The sequence below is a fragment of the Rattus rattus genome, chromosome 4 (assembly GCF_011064425.1).
Source record: "Rattus rattus isolate New Zealand chromosome 4, Rrattus_CSIRO_v1, whole genome shotgun sequence".
In the NCBI taxonomy this organism is placed as follows: domain Eukaryota; kingdom Metazoa; phylum Chordata; class Mammalia; order Rodentia; family Muridae; genus Rattus; species Rattus rattus.
In genome coordinates, this window is record NC_046157.1 from 9,528,787 (window position 1) to 9,544,762 (window position 15,976).

The 15,976-nt window shown below is 41.0% G+C and overlaps 1 protein-coding gene across 1 annotated transcript in view; it reads left to right on the forward strand.

Annotated features, from left to right (window-relative positions):
- The window catches only part of Lpp (LIM domain containing preferred translocation partner in lipoma), a 597,188-nt gene that overhangs the window by 351,469 nt on the left and 229,743 nt on the right, over window positions 1-15,976 (forward strand). The window contains exon 8 of the mRNA XM_032900039.1: window positions 15,205-15,876. Coding sequence (XP_032755930.1) covers window positions 15,205-15,876 — 672 coding nt within the window. The remainder of the gene's footprint in view (window positions 1-15,204; window positions 15,877-15,976) is intronic.

Below are 15,976 nucleotides of genomic sequence, written 5' to 3' on the forward strand. Positions count from 1 at the left end.
GACATTCTAGTCACTGCAAATGCAACTGTAACTAATACGAATGTCTCGTTTTGAAAATAAAATTATACACAAACATCCTGCTTTAACACACTTATCTGAGAATCATGGAGGAATATGCTAATGTTGGAGAATAATTGTGTAAAATTAAGAAGCATTTTTAATTAGAATTTTGAGAAGGAGCCACGTTACAAAGACAGGAGTATGCTTACAGACATTTGCCAAGTCAGCATAGAATGGAGGCCTGTCCTTCGCTTCTGAGGTCAGTGTGCTTTGGCTGAGGGTCTCTGGCATGGATTTAGAGCCTAAGTGGGTTGGCGTACAAGCAGACCAACTTCTGGGAATCTGAGATGTTTCCATGGGTTTTTCTGTTGCTTTTTGACTACCTGTGAACTCCCTGAGGCCAGGAGTGACTCTTCTCCTTGTGGCAGGCTGCATCCCTGACATTTAGAAGGTGGCAGTGAATGGCAGCTGAGGATGTAAGGGGAATTCTGAAGTCACATAATGTATTTCTTTGCATCATGGTAGTTTGTACTCTCTGAAGGAACTATGCTGCAATATGATTGGTTTTCCTTGTTAATACTTTTGTTGATTTTTACATGTTTATGCCAATTTTATAACAAGAAAATTATGTAAGAAAAAGCAGAATGTCTGGATTTCTACTTCCCACTGTCACGACCCAAAGATTTTGTTTTGTTGTCTTTCTTGGTACTGGATTTTAATCATGGTATATGTACAAAATGTATATCCTTTTGCTTTCTTATAATTTTATACCGTATAGGGAATAAGCATTTTATAGCCAGTGTATTTTGAGATTTAAAATAAGCAAAATTTGAAAATATAGTCAAAATGAGGATTTTTTAAAAATATTCTGTTTCAAAGGAACTTAGGTACAAGAATTTATCTGTGGTAAATTTATCTGGTCTCCCTCAGAAACTTTAAGCTATCAAGAATCTTTCAGCTTTAACAAATCGTTTATTTTTATAAAGAGGAAATTGAAACCCTAAAATTAGCAGAGTGCATTTGTCAGACTCTGTATCTTTTTGGATTGTTCCAAGTCAAAACGTGTGTCCAGAGACATTATGTCTCGATTTGCTATATTGTTCATTATTGTAAAAAAGGGTAGATATTAGATGAGCTAACTCTTCATTTCACCTTCATTTCTTTGGAGAAATTAGTGACAAATAATTGAGCTCAGCTGTTCATGTCCCCATTGATGTAGACCACCTCCCACCTCATGGTTGATTCATCGATCATGGCCAAATCCCCCATGTCTTGTTCTCCATTGTACCCTGGTACTTGGGTCATTGCCAACATTAGGGCAGGATACTAACCATCTGAGGACTCCTCGCTAACACTGGGCATCAGTCAGAGTTTTTATAGTCTCCAAGTTTTATAGTGTTTACCACAACACATGGTCTAAATTGTCAAATAAGCTTCATCAGAAACATTTTCAAAAAATTGAGGTAAAACAGCAAAGGGTGTTTAGATTGATCTTTACAGCAGGGACTGTTTTTCTGATCTGTGTTTTTGTTGTTTGTTTGAGAATACTATTTGTATATTACAAGTCATGTAGTCAAGTCCTGTTTCCCTCTGAGACTAGAGTGGAGCAGTCCCACTATTCACATAGTGTTTAGAAGGTAGAGACTGCTTTTTGTTCAGTGATTGACAGTCATGAAAGGCCCTTGCTTCCAGATCCTTCTGCCCTATGTCTCACCTTTCAAGTCAAATTACTTGAGACAGTAACCCATCTGCACGGTCACTACAGGGTTTCCATGTGGTCACTGCAGGGTTTTCTGGGCATTTGCCAAACCTGCTTATTTATACTTTATTGTTATTTCTTCTGGTAGACATGGACTAAGCGTGGGAAGGTGACTTCTTTCTGGTATGGCAGATGTGCCTGGTACATTCGTGTTGTAACCGTGTGTGCTGTGGTTGAGAGAAAAATGAAGAGGACATGATTGTTGTAGGGGAGGGTTAAAAACACACAGCCATTCCTGTGATTATACAGAGTGAGAATGAGCAATTTTCCTGCATTCGCTCGCCCTGCGCTTCCCTGGCTTGCTTTACAAGGATAAAGGGTTGTGGACAGCTTTGCTGAATAGAGCTCTTCTGGTCCCTAATAGTCACCCTTTATGAAACCATTTCCATCCTTCCTCCTACTCTGTGCCCGAAGTCCTTCTGCGTTAGGAACCATGCCCCTCTCAGTCCGGCCTTTTTATCCATTTGTAACACGTGGACAAGCCACTTGTTTTTCTCAGAACAAGCATGTTAACAGACGAAAAAAAAAATCAGAAAAATCTTACTTCGACATTTTGCCATTGGGGTTGACAGATTCAAATTGTAATAATACCGTGATCATTTTGAAATGAGTTTTTCCTCTGTGGGGGAAAAAATGAAGAAACATCTTGTGACTCTGCTGTATTACATACTCTTTAAATAATTTGTATTTTTCCGTTTAATAGTTTCAACTAGCTTTGTTCAGGGCCTGAAGCCTACCACCTATTGCTCTTTCGCTGTGTTTTGTAATTCCTTTGGAAATATATGAGGGGGTGAGGTGGGTCTGTTTATTTCCTCAGAACATAACCGCTTGTTCACTTGCATGGACAGAGCAACCCACCCTGTGCCTCTGATTCTCAATAGGTTTCCACACTGGTGCCCGGTACCCTAGCCCAGAGGCCTGCTTTTGTTGGGAGCATAAACAGGTCTTGTTGCCTTCGTTTCATTATTAGAAGGTCTGGTCATCAGAGTGGTTGGAGGAACTTTGCTCTTCTGTTCTGGAGAAGTGAGGTTCTAACACTGGTGCCCACTGGCTTTCTGTGAGTCAGTTTGCACAGCCTTGTTTCCTTAGAGAGATTTGGTAGAGATGTGTGATCCTCACGTTCGGTTGGCTCTAATACACCATGCTTTCATGAAGAATTGACTCTGGTTTTGTTATGCACAGATAAATTACCTTTTACTTTTCCTTCAGGAAAACCCCTCTCTAATACAGTGTTCCCAATGACCCTTTCCAACTCTGGTGTGAGTGGCTCTCATGGCTTCACCTCTGATACAATAGAACATGTACTTCAACAAAGCCCTGAGGCTTGGGTTTTCCAGCCAGATAGAATCACGCCATCTTCTCATCTTTCTTTTGAGTACACTGAAATAATCAATCGTCTTATTAGTAGATTAAACTGTGGACTGCTATTGGTTAAAAAAATCAGATTATCAAACTGCTTACCATGTACAGCATGAAACACAGAATTCACATACATGGAGTCCTTCAATATCAAATTGAGTCACAACAGTCTTCATTATACCCAGCGTCCTTAGAGCGATGTCTAAGTTGTTGGCTTAGCAAGTGTGGTACAAGGTAGGGAAGAATTTGAGACAGATATGGTGTCGCTCACTGCCAGCAGTGGTTTATTTGATTAGCCTCTCACGCAATTTGTCATTGGTACATAATTGAAGTGACCTTGAATCTCTAAGCAGGATTTTAAGGACATGTGTCCCAAACTTCATAAGGCAGAATGCTGAGCTCGAAGGACCAAGTCTGAGCCTTTTAAGTAATAATGGCCAAAGCCTTGGCCCAGAGATGCACTGAAGGGGAACCTCTGTGAGAAGAAGGTATTAGCAGAGGATACCCTGACCAATCAGGGGAAATCATTTTGTTCTCCACCTAAAGGATGGTGAAGTATTTGCATCGGGCAGGACTGTGGGGTTCTGAAGTAAGACAGCAAGAGCCTCTGAACAGCTCTCCATCCTCAAACAATGCAGTGCTTCCTGGGAAAGATGAGGGTTTTGAAATAGTGTGCGCTCAGTATATACTTTTGTGCTCTAGCACAATAAAAAAAAATCACTTCCTTTAAAAACAATCCGTTTATTTGGGGCCAATGTGATGGCTCCCGCTGCCCAGTTTAAGCTTGTTTAATCCGACGAGCCCACGTGGCGGAAGGAGAGAACTGATTTCCACAAGCTGTCCTCTGATCTCCGAGGGTATCCTGTGGCCTGTGAACACACATGCACACAGTGGGGGCGGGTGGCAGAGCCAACGCCGTTACAAATGAGGAAGGCGGATGTGAATGTGAGGTTACTTATTTCACACTCTCAGTCACCGGGGAGAGTGGACCGGATTGGCACATCCAGAGGTTCACGTTGAAAACAAGGAGCAGCAGCACATAAAGCAGAGCTATCTGTGGCTCTCTACCACATTCCTACCCCTCCAGGTAACTGTCTTCAGTCAGAACTGGTTTGCATACTTCTGTCAACCCTCACAGACACTCCTTTCCTCCCATATCCCTGACACCTGCTCTTTCCTTTATGCTTTATAGAATTCCCTGTCGTCTGTGCATCGTGACTTCCCAGTATTCCGCTTCAGTTTTAGTCACATAAGCAACAATGTATCGATACTTTACAGAGCTCCTGACAGGGTTGCCCACCGAGAGAATCCTGCTGGTATTCTTTGCTGCAGGTCATGGGAAAACGTACCTTTCTGTTCTCATCCGGAACTGGTTTTTATATTTTCTTGGCCTGATTGAAGAACCATGTTAGGCCTTGGGGGATGAAGGCTCAGGTAACAGAATTGGTTGCTATCCAGATAGGCTCTTTTCTTATTAGACTCTTGCACTCTCAGATTGAATAAACACTCGAGTCAATGGTGTTCTGTGCAGTTACACTCACACGTACACTCACACACACACACACACACACACACACACACACACACACACACGCATGCATGCTAGGGACATAGTTGACTGTACAGTGCCCATATTTATTCCAATAGGAGATTGGAGAGTTCCCAACATTCTGTCTCTTTTGAAAGTTGTTTATGATAGGTGGGAGACACTCTTTAAAATGCTGGCTCTCTGGACTTGAAGGATGCTCGCTTTACAAATGTGAGTATGTAGGTCTCACCTGGACTCCAGCTTGTCTGTTTAATCATCAGGGAGGAAAAATGAGCAGTTCCAAGATAGCACCTGAGTGCTCCCACTTGATTTTATTTCTGAGGAACAACTTGACATGCATGCATTCGTGCCGTCCTAAGTCAGGGGAGCTGCCTGTCTTCACGGTATTTTATACCCACTCAGAAGTGTGGTGAGAATTAATTAAATGGAAAAGCGTCTGAGACCAACTGCTCTGGAGTGCCACATCAGACCATACTGTTGTTGCTATTCCTGCCTCAGAAGTTATTAAGAATAGCCCATCACTAGCTGGAGTGTGTGTTTGCAGAGCACAGCACTGTGAAGTGAACAAGTGTGGATGTGCTGAACAGAAGTAGGATATTTATGCCTGCATTTCTATGACAGGAAAGCCGTAGAGGTATTGGAAGGTGTGTATGTATGTTTGATATGTGGTGTGTGTGTGTGTGTGTGTGTGTGTGTGTGTGTGTGTGTGTGTGTGTTTGGTGGTATGTATGTGTCTGTGGTGGGGGGTGTGTGTGTGTGAGCACACATGCCCGTACTTTGAGTATTAGTCCTGTCTCCATATTGGAAGTGATCTTTGGAATCCAGGTCACCAGTTGCAAGCATGTGATTTGATTCTGACAGAAACATTTGCAGTTATCTTAACTCATCATTAAGGACCCTGCTATGAGATTGCTTTCCCTGTAATATATAGAACACTGGAAAGAGTGGCTGAACTTCTCATGGGTGTATTGCCCAAAATAAAACGTGAATCGATTAAAATGGATTAAACCTTTGTTTTTGCTGGGTTTCTTCATTTATTGTTTTTATACATGGAAATTAAAATGTTACAGCATTTCAGTACTTATTTTTGTTACACTAGTATTTACTTCAGCTTTATATTTACATATTGTTTATATTTACAGAGGAGAAATATGTGTTACACAGATCATATATGTTGATAGATAATATTCCTGATCAAAAATATAGTAGGTAATTGTTTCAGGATTTAGGTATATAAGATATGCTAGTGTTACTGGTTTAGAGATAAAACTTTCAGTGTTTCATATGTTTATATGATATATCAATAGAGGGAAAACATTGTTTAACTTGATCTTAAAATATGAAATTATTCCCATGCTTTTATAATTTTCATTCCCTCTTATATTTTGATTGATTGATGATATACAACATTAAATTTACTATTTCAGCAGAGCTCACCTCATGTATAATATTTGTTGTAAAACTTCATTCTTTGGCTTTCCCTATTTACAATAGTCAAGAATCTTGATGAAAACTTTACGTCAAAAAAGGAATGTAGACTCTCCAGTCTGCAGGTAGCAGTCAGCCCCTATGATCCAGCAACTGGGTCTTTGGGGCATGTGTGAGCTCCTCAGCTTTCTTCAGTTCAAGGCTTCTGCTGTTTCCTAGACCCTAGGCAGTGAGTACCATTCTCCTCCCGGTCCACTTACTCAGTTCTTCTTGGAGGAAAAAGAAATGGTCTTTGTGTCTGTGTCTTGATTACAGAAGTTGTAGAACTAAGAATACCATACACAGTCTGGTGTGTGTGTGTGTGTGTATGCGTGTGCGTGTGTGTGTGTGTGTGTGTATGTGAGTGTGTTAATTTAGTCTCTCTCACTGTGTATTATAAGGTGGGGTGGCTTCTTAGTTAGCTTTGGTTTTTATTGTTTTTGTTCAATTTTTGAGACACAGGTCTATTTCTGCAGGTCAGGCTTGCCTTTAACTCCTAATTCTTTGCCTCAGTCCACTGGGGTTTGGAATTACGGCTGTATATCACCAAGCCTGACTCAGAATAGTGATGAAGACATCGTACTGCAGCCTTAGACAACCTGAGCCTAACCATGAACATCCAGGATACACACAGTCACAGCTCCTGCCTCAGTTGTTCTGGTGAGGACTGTGTGTGAGGTGTGCCTGACAGACGTCCACTTGAAGAGAGTGCTCTATAAATGCTCGTTGCTGTACTACATTGATTAATTTTCACTGAGTACTTTATTTTCTGTTTACTGGCTCACAGGATAGCCACAAGTGAAAAACCTCACCTTCGTCCAGTAGTAGGAGGCACAGATCGTGATATGTGATTGAAACGGCAGTAACCCCTCGTCCCCATTGTGTAACAAGTCAATTATCAGTCTGTAATATTTTTCTGTTTCTCGACTATGTGGGAATATCATTGTCACTTCGATCATGTCATATCGATAGCTGATCCCACAGTTTATGTCCTATGTAGCAGTTAGATGTGGGCATTTTCGGTGTCACTGTGTACCTTGATCAGCATAGAGCTTGAGGAGTTGGGCTTCCTGGTGCTGGGTAGATGTTGGCCTTTACTTTTTACCACTGTCTCCTGTTGTCTTAGGAAAGTGAGATCCTAAATAGGGATCATTTTGCATTCATTCTGTCACTCAGTTCTTCATATCGTGTTGAGTAAGTGTGTATTCACCAAGCGTCTCTACCCACCGCACCCCCTTGTCCTACTGTAGCTATAGCAATAGCGAGCGACTGACATGAAGCTGATGGACTTGAATATACATAAATATTATTTTAACATTTTAGTTATTAGTTACTCTTTCAATTTTTTGTTGTTGTTTTATTGTTTTAATATTTGAGGCAGAGTTTCTCCACAGCTCTGGCTGTCCTGTTGAACTCAGAGTTCCTCCTGCCTCTGCCTCTGTACTGGGATTAGAAATGTGTTCCACCACCGCCCTGCTTTTTTTTAAGCAGGATTTTAGTATGAACTCCAAACTGGCTCTAAGCTTACACTGGTTCTTGGGTTGCCTCTGAATTATAGTAACCCTACTGTTTCAACTTTTCCCTGTATACCCAGGTGATGCATTCAAAATTATTCTAGAACTTTTGCCCAAGAACCCAAGAATTGAGAACTGCATTTACAAAGCCATTATTAAAAGGAAAATAAGTAGTTCAGTGTGCTGGCCCTGTGATCCTAGCACTCTGAAGTCTGACCTAAGCTCAAGGCCAGCCTCAGCTATTTGGTGAGAATCTTATCTAAAACAAACAAACAAACAAACAAACAAACAAACAGAAACAGCCCTGCAAATGCTTCTTGGAATGATGACAATGTTTTAATTTGTCTCCTAAAGTCATTACACAGGAGAAAAGAAGCTGAGGGCACCTCTGTAGTTAAGCACGTATCCAGTGGAGACATGCATTTGTTGTCAATTCCATGAGGAAAACGAGATGTTGGTGTGTTGCAGTTTTCTTAAGGGGATAACTAATTCATTGATCAATGTCTTTCTAAATTTCTGCTGTGGGCTCTGATGTTGTAAGTTCTTCAGGGTGTCTTGTTGAGTAAAAGTGACTGGCCCATTCCCTTGAGAAAGCAAACACATACACACATGATAATAAAGAACAGGAGAGAGGGAGCGAAGAGGAGGAGGAGGAGGAGGAGGAGGAGGAGGAGGGAGAGAGAGAGAGAGAGAGAGAGAGAGAGAGAGAGAGAGAGAGAGAGAGTGTGTGTGTGTGTGTGTGTGTGTGTGTGTGTGTGTCCTCAGATGACAGTTGATTTGATTCAGGGCCCCAACTCCAGAGGCATTACATCCATATTGGAAATAACATATGATCTCTCCTATATGCAACACCTCAGTTTCAGTGTTTAATGTACATTTGTTTGACAATCAAAGTGGAAACGACTCACAAGTAGAATACAAACAGGGATGGTGGAGAGGTGGGAAAGGAGCACCACCCAACAAGGAGTGTGAATGAAAACGCTAAGTGGGTCCTCTTTGCTAAGTACTCAAAGAGAGAAACATTCCCGAGGCGAACTCTCCCGCTCTGCCCTTATTTCTGCTGTGTGCTCTGCTGCATGTACACTGGCACGAGGCTGGCCATTTTTATCATGAGTGTTGTTAAAACTAGTACATTTTGGTGTACACGGTTTTCCCCCAACGTTTTCCATATTTTATCTGATTGGACATGAAAGGAAAAAGAGCAGGAATCATTATTTTAGAGTGTATGTATTTATGTTCTTGATAGTTAAACTGTGCCAGTGTTTATCTGGACTACACAGTCAGTTAATCGAAGGCATGTTGCCGAATATTTTCTGTTTATTGGATTATTTGGTGGATCCAAGAATATATTTTTTGACACTTCTTTTTATTTTTTGGTTTTGTATGAATTCTTGAATTTTTGTCACAATTTAACATTTTCATTTTGAAAATCAAGCGCATTTAAATATCACACTCATCTATACATACATGTATGTGTGATTTTTCTGGGAGTCAGATCTTTTTATGTGCTAGTTTTCTGCCATTCGTTTCCCAAGCATCTTCAGTGTATATTAATGAAGCTCTTGTTGTTGGAGGGAGGTAGATCCCTTCACGCTAGTAACGAGAATCACTGTACAAATGAGAAAGGAGGGTTCATCTCCTACATGCTCTCTGCTAGGAGCAGGGCCTCCCCTTCCCTTTTGTTTGTGTTTTCCTTTCCATTCTGACAAACCTGGCGCTGTATAATACATTATTGATGATAAGACGTGAACTGTTAAACAGTGAACCTTCACAGTTTATCTTGCTTGACTGAGAACAAGTCAACTCTTTGGGAACTCCCTACTTAATATCCCCATTTGTGCTGGCTAGTTTTATGACATCGTGACACAAGCAAGAGTCATATGAAAGAAGGGAGTCTTAGTTGATAAAAATGCCCCCATGAGACTGTGCTGTAGACATATGTATAAGGCACCTTCTCAGATAGGGATTGGTGGAGGGGAGAGCGCATTGTCAGTGCTGCCATCGTTGGACTGGTAGTCCTGGGTCCTATAAGAAAGCAGGCTGAGCAAGACATATGGAGCAAGCCAGTAAGCAGCATTCTTCAATGGCTTCTATATTAGCTCTTACCTGGCTTGTGTTTGTGTCATGAAATCCCTCAGTGATGAACAGTGATGGGCAGGTATTAGCCAATAATGCTTTTCCTCCCCAACTTACTTTGGTCATAGTATTTCTTCAAAATAATAGAAACCCTATCAGCTGTTTGCTGTTAGAGTCCCAATTCTTGGTTTTGTGAGTCTTAACTATTTTCATTCAACATTTCATGTAAAATATTGCAATATTTATATTGTTGTAAATTGGTTGTTCTTCATGCTCTAATGTCTTCAGGGTTCATTCATGTTGCTGTATGATGTAGTATTTCCTTTTGGAGGAACAAATAATGTTTCATTATATGCACATTTTCTTTATCTTTCACATTGTGATGGACATATAAGTTTTGCTTGTTGTAAATAGTGGTACAGTGAACACGATAACTCTAATTTCTCTTTGAAATCCACAATTCAGTAATGCTGGATGCTAGGCTGTATGTTTCTTCCCCTTTTTAATGTTTTCAAGAACTTTCCTGCTGTTCCCCATCAGCTCTGTTGCTTTTCCTTCCCAACAACAGTGTGAGATCCTGCTGTTCTTGGCAGTGCTGGTCTTCCAGTTTTCCTTGCTTAACATCAGGTTTCCTGACAAGGATGTGATTCCTCTATTCAATTTTGTGTGCATTCTCTATTCAGGTAATAAGGAGCAACGTTCTAAATGCTTGGCCTTTTGTATATCTTTTTAAAAAGTATGGTTATTGTCATTTTCAAAACCTCAACCTGTTTTTACGTATCTTTTCTTGGTTCTATGTTTGCTCTTATGGACATCCGTGTGTGTGTGTGTGTGTCTGTATGTATACAGAGACACCGTGAGTCTTTCTGGTGTCCATGGAAGCCAAGGGAAGGGTCGGGTGTCCTAGAACTAGAGGTATAGGTGCTTGGGAGTGGGCTTGAGCGTCCTAGGAACTAAAGCTGATTCCTGTGAGTGAATAACAAGTGCCGTAACAACACATCCACCTCTGTAGGCCTTTGTCTCTGTTTACTTCTTCGTTGTAGGGTTTTCTTGGATTGTTGAGGATCAGTGAACATCTGTTCCCACTCTGTGTGCCATTCACTCTGCTGTTCTTGCTATGATAGCATTTCAATACGATGTCATTGCTCTTGCTGTAGAGAACATTTCAATATGATGTCATTCCTATTGATGTGTAGAGCACTGCAATATGATGTTATTGTTCTTGCTGTGTAGAACTTTCAAGGATGTCATTGTTATTGCTGTTCAGAGCTTTTCTTTTTTTTTATCTTTATTAACTTGAGTATTTCTTATTTACATTTCGATTATTATTCCCCTTCCTGGTTTCCAGGACATCATCCCCCTAGCCCCTCCCACTCCCCTTCCCCTTCTATATGGGCTTCCCCTCCCCATCCTCTCCCCATTACCACCCTCCCCCCAACAATCACATTCACTGGGAGTTCAGTCTTGGCAGGACTTCCACTGGTGCTCTTACTAGGCTATTCATTGCTACCTATGAGGTTGGAGCCCAAGGTCAGTCTATGTATAGTCTTTGGGTAGTGGCTTAGTCCCTGGAAGCTCTGGTTGGTTGGTATTGTTGTTCATATGAGGTCTCGAGCCCTTTCAAGCTCTTTCAGTCCTTTCTTTGATTCCTTCAATGGGGGTCCCAATCTCAGTTCAGTGGTTTGCTGCTGGCATTCGCCTATGTGTTTGCTGTATTCTGTGTGTGTCTCTCAGGAGAGATCTACATCTGGTTCCTGCAGCCTGCACTTCTTTGCTTCATCCATCTTATCTAATTGGGTGGCTGTATATGTATGGGCCACATGTGGGGCAGGCTCTGAATGGGTGTTCCTTCTGCCTCTGTTCTAAACTTTGTCTCCTATTCCCTGCCAAGGGTATTCTTTGTTCCCCTTTAAAGAAGGAGTGAAGCATTCACATTTTTGTCATCCTTCTTGAGTTTCATGTGTTCTGCATCTAGGGTAATTCAAGCATTTGGGCTAATAGCCACTTATCAATGAGCACATACCATGTGTGTTTTTCTGTGATTGGGTTACCTCACTCAGGATGATATTTTCCAGTTCCAACCATTTGCCTACGAATTTCATAAAGTCATTGTTTTTGATAGCTGAATAATATTTCATTGTGTTGATTTACCACATTTTCTGTATCCATTCCTCTGTTGAAGGGCATCTGGGTTCTTTCCAGCTTCTGGCTATTATAAATAAGGCTGCTATGAACATAGTGGAGCATGTGCTTTGTTATATGTTGGGGCATCTTTTGGTTATATGCCCTAGAGAGGTATAGCTGGGTCCTCAGGTAGTGCAATGTCCAATTTTCTGAGGAACCTCCAGACTGATTTCCAGAATGATTGTACCAGTTTGCAATCCCACCAGCAATGGAGGAGTGTTCCTCTTTCTCCACATCCTCACCAGCATTTGCTGTCAACTGAGTTTTTGATCTTAGCCATTCTCACTGGTGTGAGGTGAAATCTCAGGGTTGTTTTGATTTGTATTTCCCTTATGACTAAAGATGTTGAACAGTTCTTTAGGTGTTTCTCAGCCATACGGCATTCCTCAGCTGTGAATTCTTTGTTTAGCTCTGAACCCCATTTTTTAATAGGGTTATTTGTCTCCCTGCAGTCTAACTTCTTGAGTTCTTTGTATATTTTGGATATAAGCCTCTATCTGTTGTAGGATTGGTAAAGATCTTTTCCCAATCTGTTGGTTGCCGTATTGTCCTAACTACAGTGTCCTTTGCCTTACAGAAGCTTTGCAGTTTTATGAGGTCCCATTTGTCGATTCTTGATCTTAGAGAATAGGCCATTGGTGTTTTGTTCAGGAAATTTTTTCCAGTGCCCATGTGTTCCAGATACTTCCCTAGTTTTTCTTCTATTAGTTTGACTGTATCTGGTTTGATATGGAGGTCCTTGATCCACTTGGACTTAAGCTTTGTACAGGGTGATAAGCATGGATCGATCTGCATTCTTCTACATGCTGACCTCCAGTTGAACCAGCACCATTTGCTGAAAATGCTACCTTTTTTCCATTGGATGGTTTTGGCTCCTTTGTCAAAAATTAGGTGACCATTGGTGTGTGGGTTCATTTCTGGGTCTTCAATTCTATTCCACTGGTCTATCTCTCTGTCTCTGTACCAATACCATGCAGTTTTTATCCCTATTGCTCTGTAATACTGCTTGAGTTCAGGGATAGTGATTCCCCCAGAAGTCCTTTTATTGTTGAGGATAGTTTTACCTATCCTGGGTTTTTTGTTATTCCAGATGAATTTGCAAATTGTTCTGTCTAACTCTCTGAAGAATTGGATTAGTATTTTGCTCGGGATTGCATTGAATCTGTAGATTGCTTTTGATAAAATGGCCATTTTTACTATGTTATTCCTGCCAGTCCATGAGCGTGGGAGATTTTTCCATCTTCTGAGGTGTTCTTCAATTTCTTTCTTCAGAGGCTTGAAGTTCTTTTCATACAGATCTTTTACTTGCTTGGTTAAAGTCACACCGAGGTGTTTTATCTTATTTGGGACTATTATGAAGGGTGTCGTTTCCCTAATTTCTTTCTCGGCTTGTTTCTCTTTTGTGTAGAGGAAGGCTACTGATTTATTTGAGTTAATTTTATACCTAGCCACTTTGCTGAAGGTGTTTATCAGGTTTAGTAGTTTTCTTTTGGAACTTTTGGGATCGCTTTAAATATACTATCATATCATCTGCAAATAGTGATATTTTGACTTCTTCTTTTCCGATCTGTATCCCTTGATCTCCTTTTTTCGTCTGATTGCTCTGACTATAACTTTAAGAACTATATTGAATAAGTAGGGAGAGAGTGGGCAGCCTTGTCTAGTCCCTGATTTTAGTGAGATTGCTTCAAGTTTCTCTCCATTTAGTTTAATGTTAGCAACTGGTTTGCTGTATATGGCTTTTACTATGTTTAGGTATGGGCCTTGAATTCCTATTCTTTCCAGGACTTTTATCATGAAGGGGTGTTGAATTTTGTCAAATGCTTTCTCAGCATCTAATGAAATGATCATGTGGTTTTGTTCTTTCAGTTTGTTTATATAATGGATCACGTTGATGGTTTTCCATATATTAAACCATCCCTGCATGCCTGGGATGAAGCCTACTTGATCATGGTGGATGATTGTTTTGATGTGCTCTTGGATTCGGTTTGCCTGAATTTTATTGAGTATTTTTGCATCGATATTCATAAGGGAAATTGGTCTGAAGTTCTCTTTCTTTGTTGGGTCTTTGTGTGGTTTAGGTATAAGAGTAATTGTGGCTTCATAGAAGGAATTCGGTAGTGCTCCATCTGTTTCAATTTTGTGGAATAGTTTGGATAGTATTGGTATGAGGTCTTCTATGAAGGTCTGATAGAATTCTGCACTAAACCCGTCTGGACCTGGGCTCTTTTTGGTTGGGAGACCTTTAATGACTGCTTCTATTTCCTTAGGAGTTATGGGGTTGTTTAACTGGTTTATCTGTTCCTGATTTAACTTCGGTACCTGGTATCTGTCTAGGAAATTGTCCATTTCCTGCAGATTTTCGAGTTTTGTTGGATATAGGCTTTTATAGTAAGATCTGATGATTTTTTTAATTTCCTGTTCAGAGCTTTCCCATGATGTCATTGCTCTGCCTCATTTTGTTTCTATTGTATGTACTTCTCTGCTATGTCTATTAAATTATTACAGACTTCTCTGAAATTGGTATGTTTTCTTTCTTCGAGTATTTACATCTTTAGGGCCACTTTTAGTTGGTGATATATGAACCCCTCTAACTTGCTTTCTTGCTTATTGAAATCCAGTCTTTTCGGCACCATTTTTCTTCTCTATTTGTTGTCAGGCACTTAGACAATACTCAAACTTTATTATATGTGTTTCTTTATTTTCAGGCCACCCTTCTTGTTCCGTCTTACCTCTGTCCTTTTGTTGTTGCTACATTGTTTTGATTAAAATCTACAACATATTTTAAATCAGCAATGTAATCTACCTGTGTTCTTTCTTTTTATGGCCAATTTAGCCAACCACTGTCTATGATCTTTTCTGTCTCCATTTGAGTTTCAAATGTAAGTGTTCCATTTCTGCATTTTGATAGGTAGCTCTCTCGGTCTGAAGGCTGTTTGAGTGATCTAGGGTCTTCTAGTCCACAGACAACCTGCTGTATTTTTATCCGTTCATGTAACTCTGCTCATCACCGTCTGTTTTCAGCCTGACGTAGTTCCTACCCTGGTTAAGACTTGCTTTCACCGTCTGCTGTTGTAAATGAATTTGTTCCCTTTTTAAATTCAGTTGTTTATTGGTAGTGCACAGAACTACTGACTTTTGTTTTAATGAACTCCGTAAGAGAAGGACCATAGCTTATTTTTATTTTACACATTAATACACAGGTGATGATTACCATACTCCCTATTTACTCATTTATGTATATTTTATTTTCTTTTATTGCTGATCATCTTTGCCGTTTCTGTCTTCTATTTTAGGGCTCTAGTAGTTCCATTGCCTCTCCTCCAGTTTCTACTCCTGTCACGGGACATAAGAGAATGGTCATTCCACAGCAGCCACCTCTGACAGCAACCAAGAAGTCCGCAACGAAGCCACAGGCTATACCCATTCCAGTGACTCCAATTGGAACACTCAAACCCCAGCCTCAGCCAGTTCCAGCCTCGTACACCACCACATCCACATCTTCAAGGCCCACCTTCAATGTGCAAGTGAAGTCCGCTCAGCCCAGCACACATTACATGACTGGTTCATCCTCTGGACAAATGTATGGTCCAGGGTCTCGCAGCTATAACACCCAACAGGTTCCTCTGTCAGCACAGTGTCCTCCTCCTACAACGTGTGCTGGCACCGACTATGCATACATTCCACCATCGGGACAACAGCCTGAGTCTGGATTTGGGTACACCTCCAACCAAGGACGCTTTTTTGAGCCCTTTTATGCACTGTGTCCTAGCTATGGGGGCAGAAATGAAGCCGATCCTGCTTATGGACAACAGGTTCAACCTAATACCTGGAAGCGGGAACCTGGGTATGCTGCTCCTGGAGCCGGAAATCAGAACCAGCCTGGCATGTATTCAGTCAGTGGTCCCAAGAAGACCTATATCACAGACCCTGTTTCAGCCCCCTGTGCACCACCAGTGCAGCCAAAGGTAAGAAATCTACTAGCATAGCCATAGGGAAAAGGAAGCGACTGCTTTCCCTAGAGAGCACCATTAAAGACAGACATGCATGTGCAGCTCTTCCGTTAGC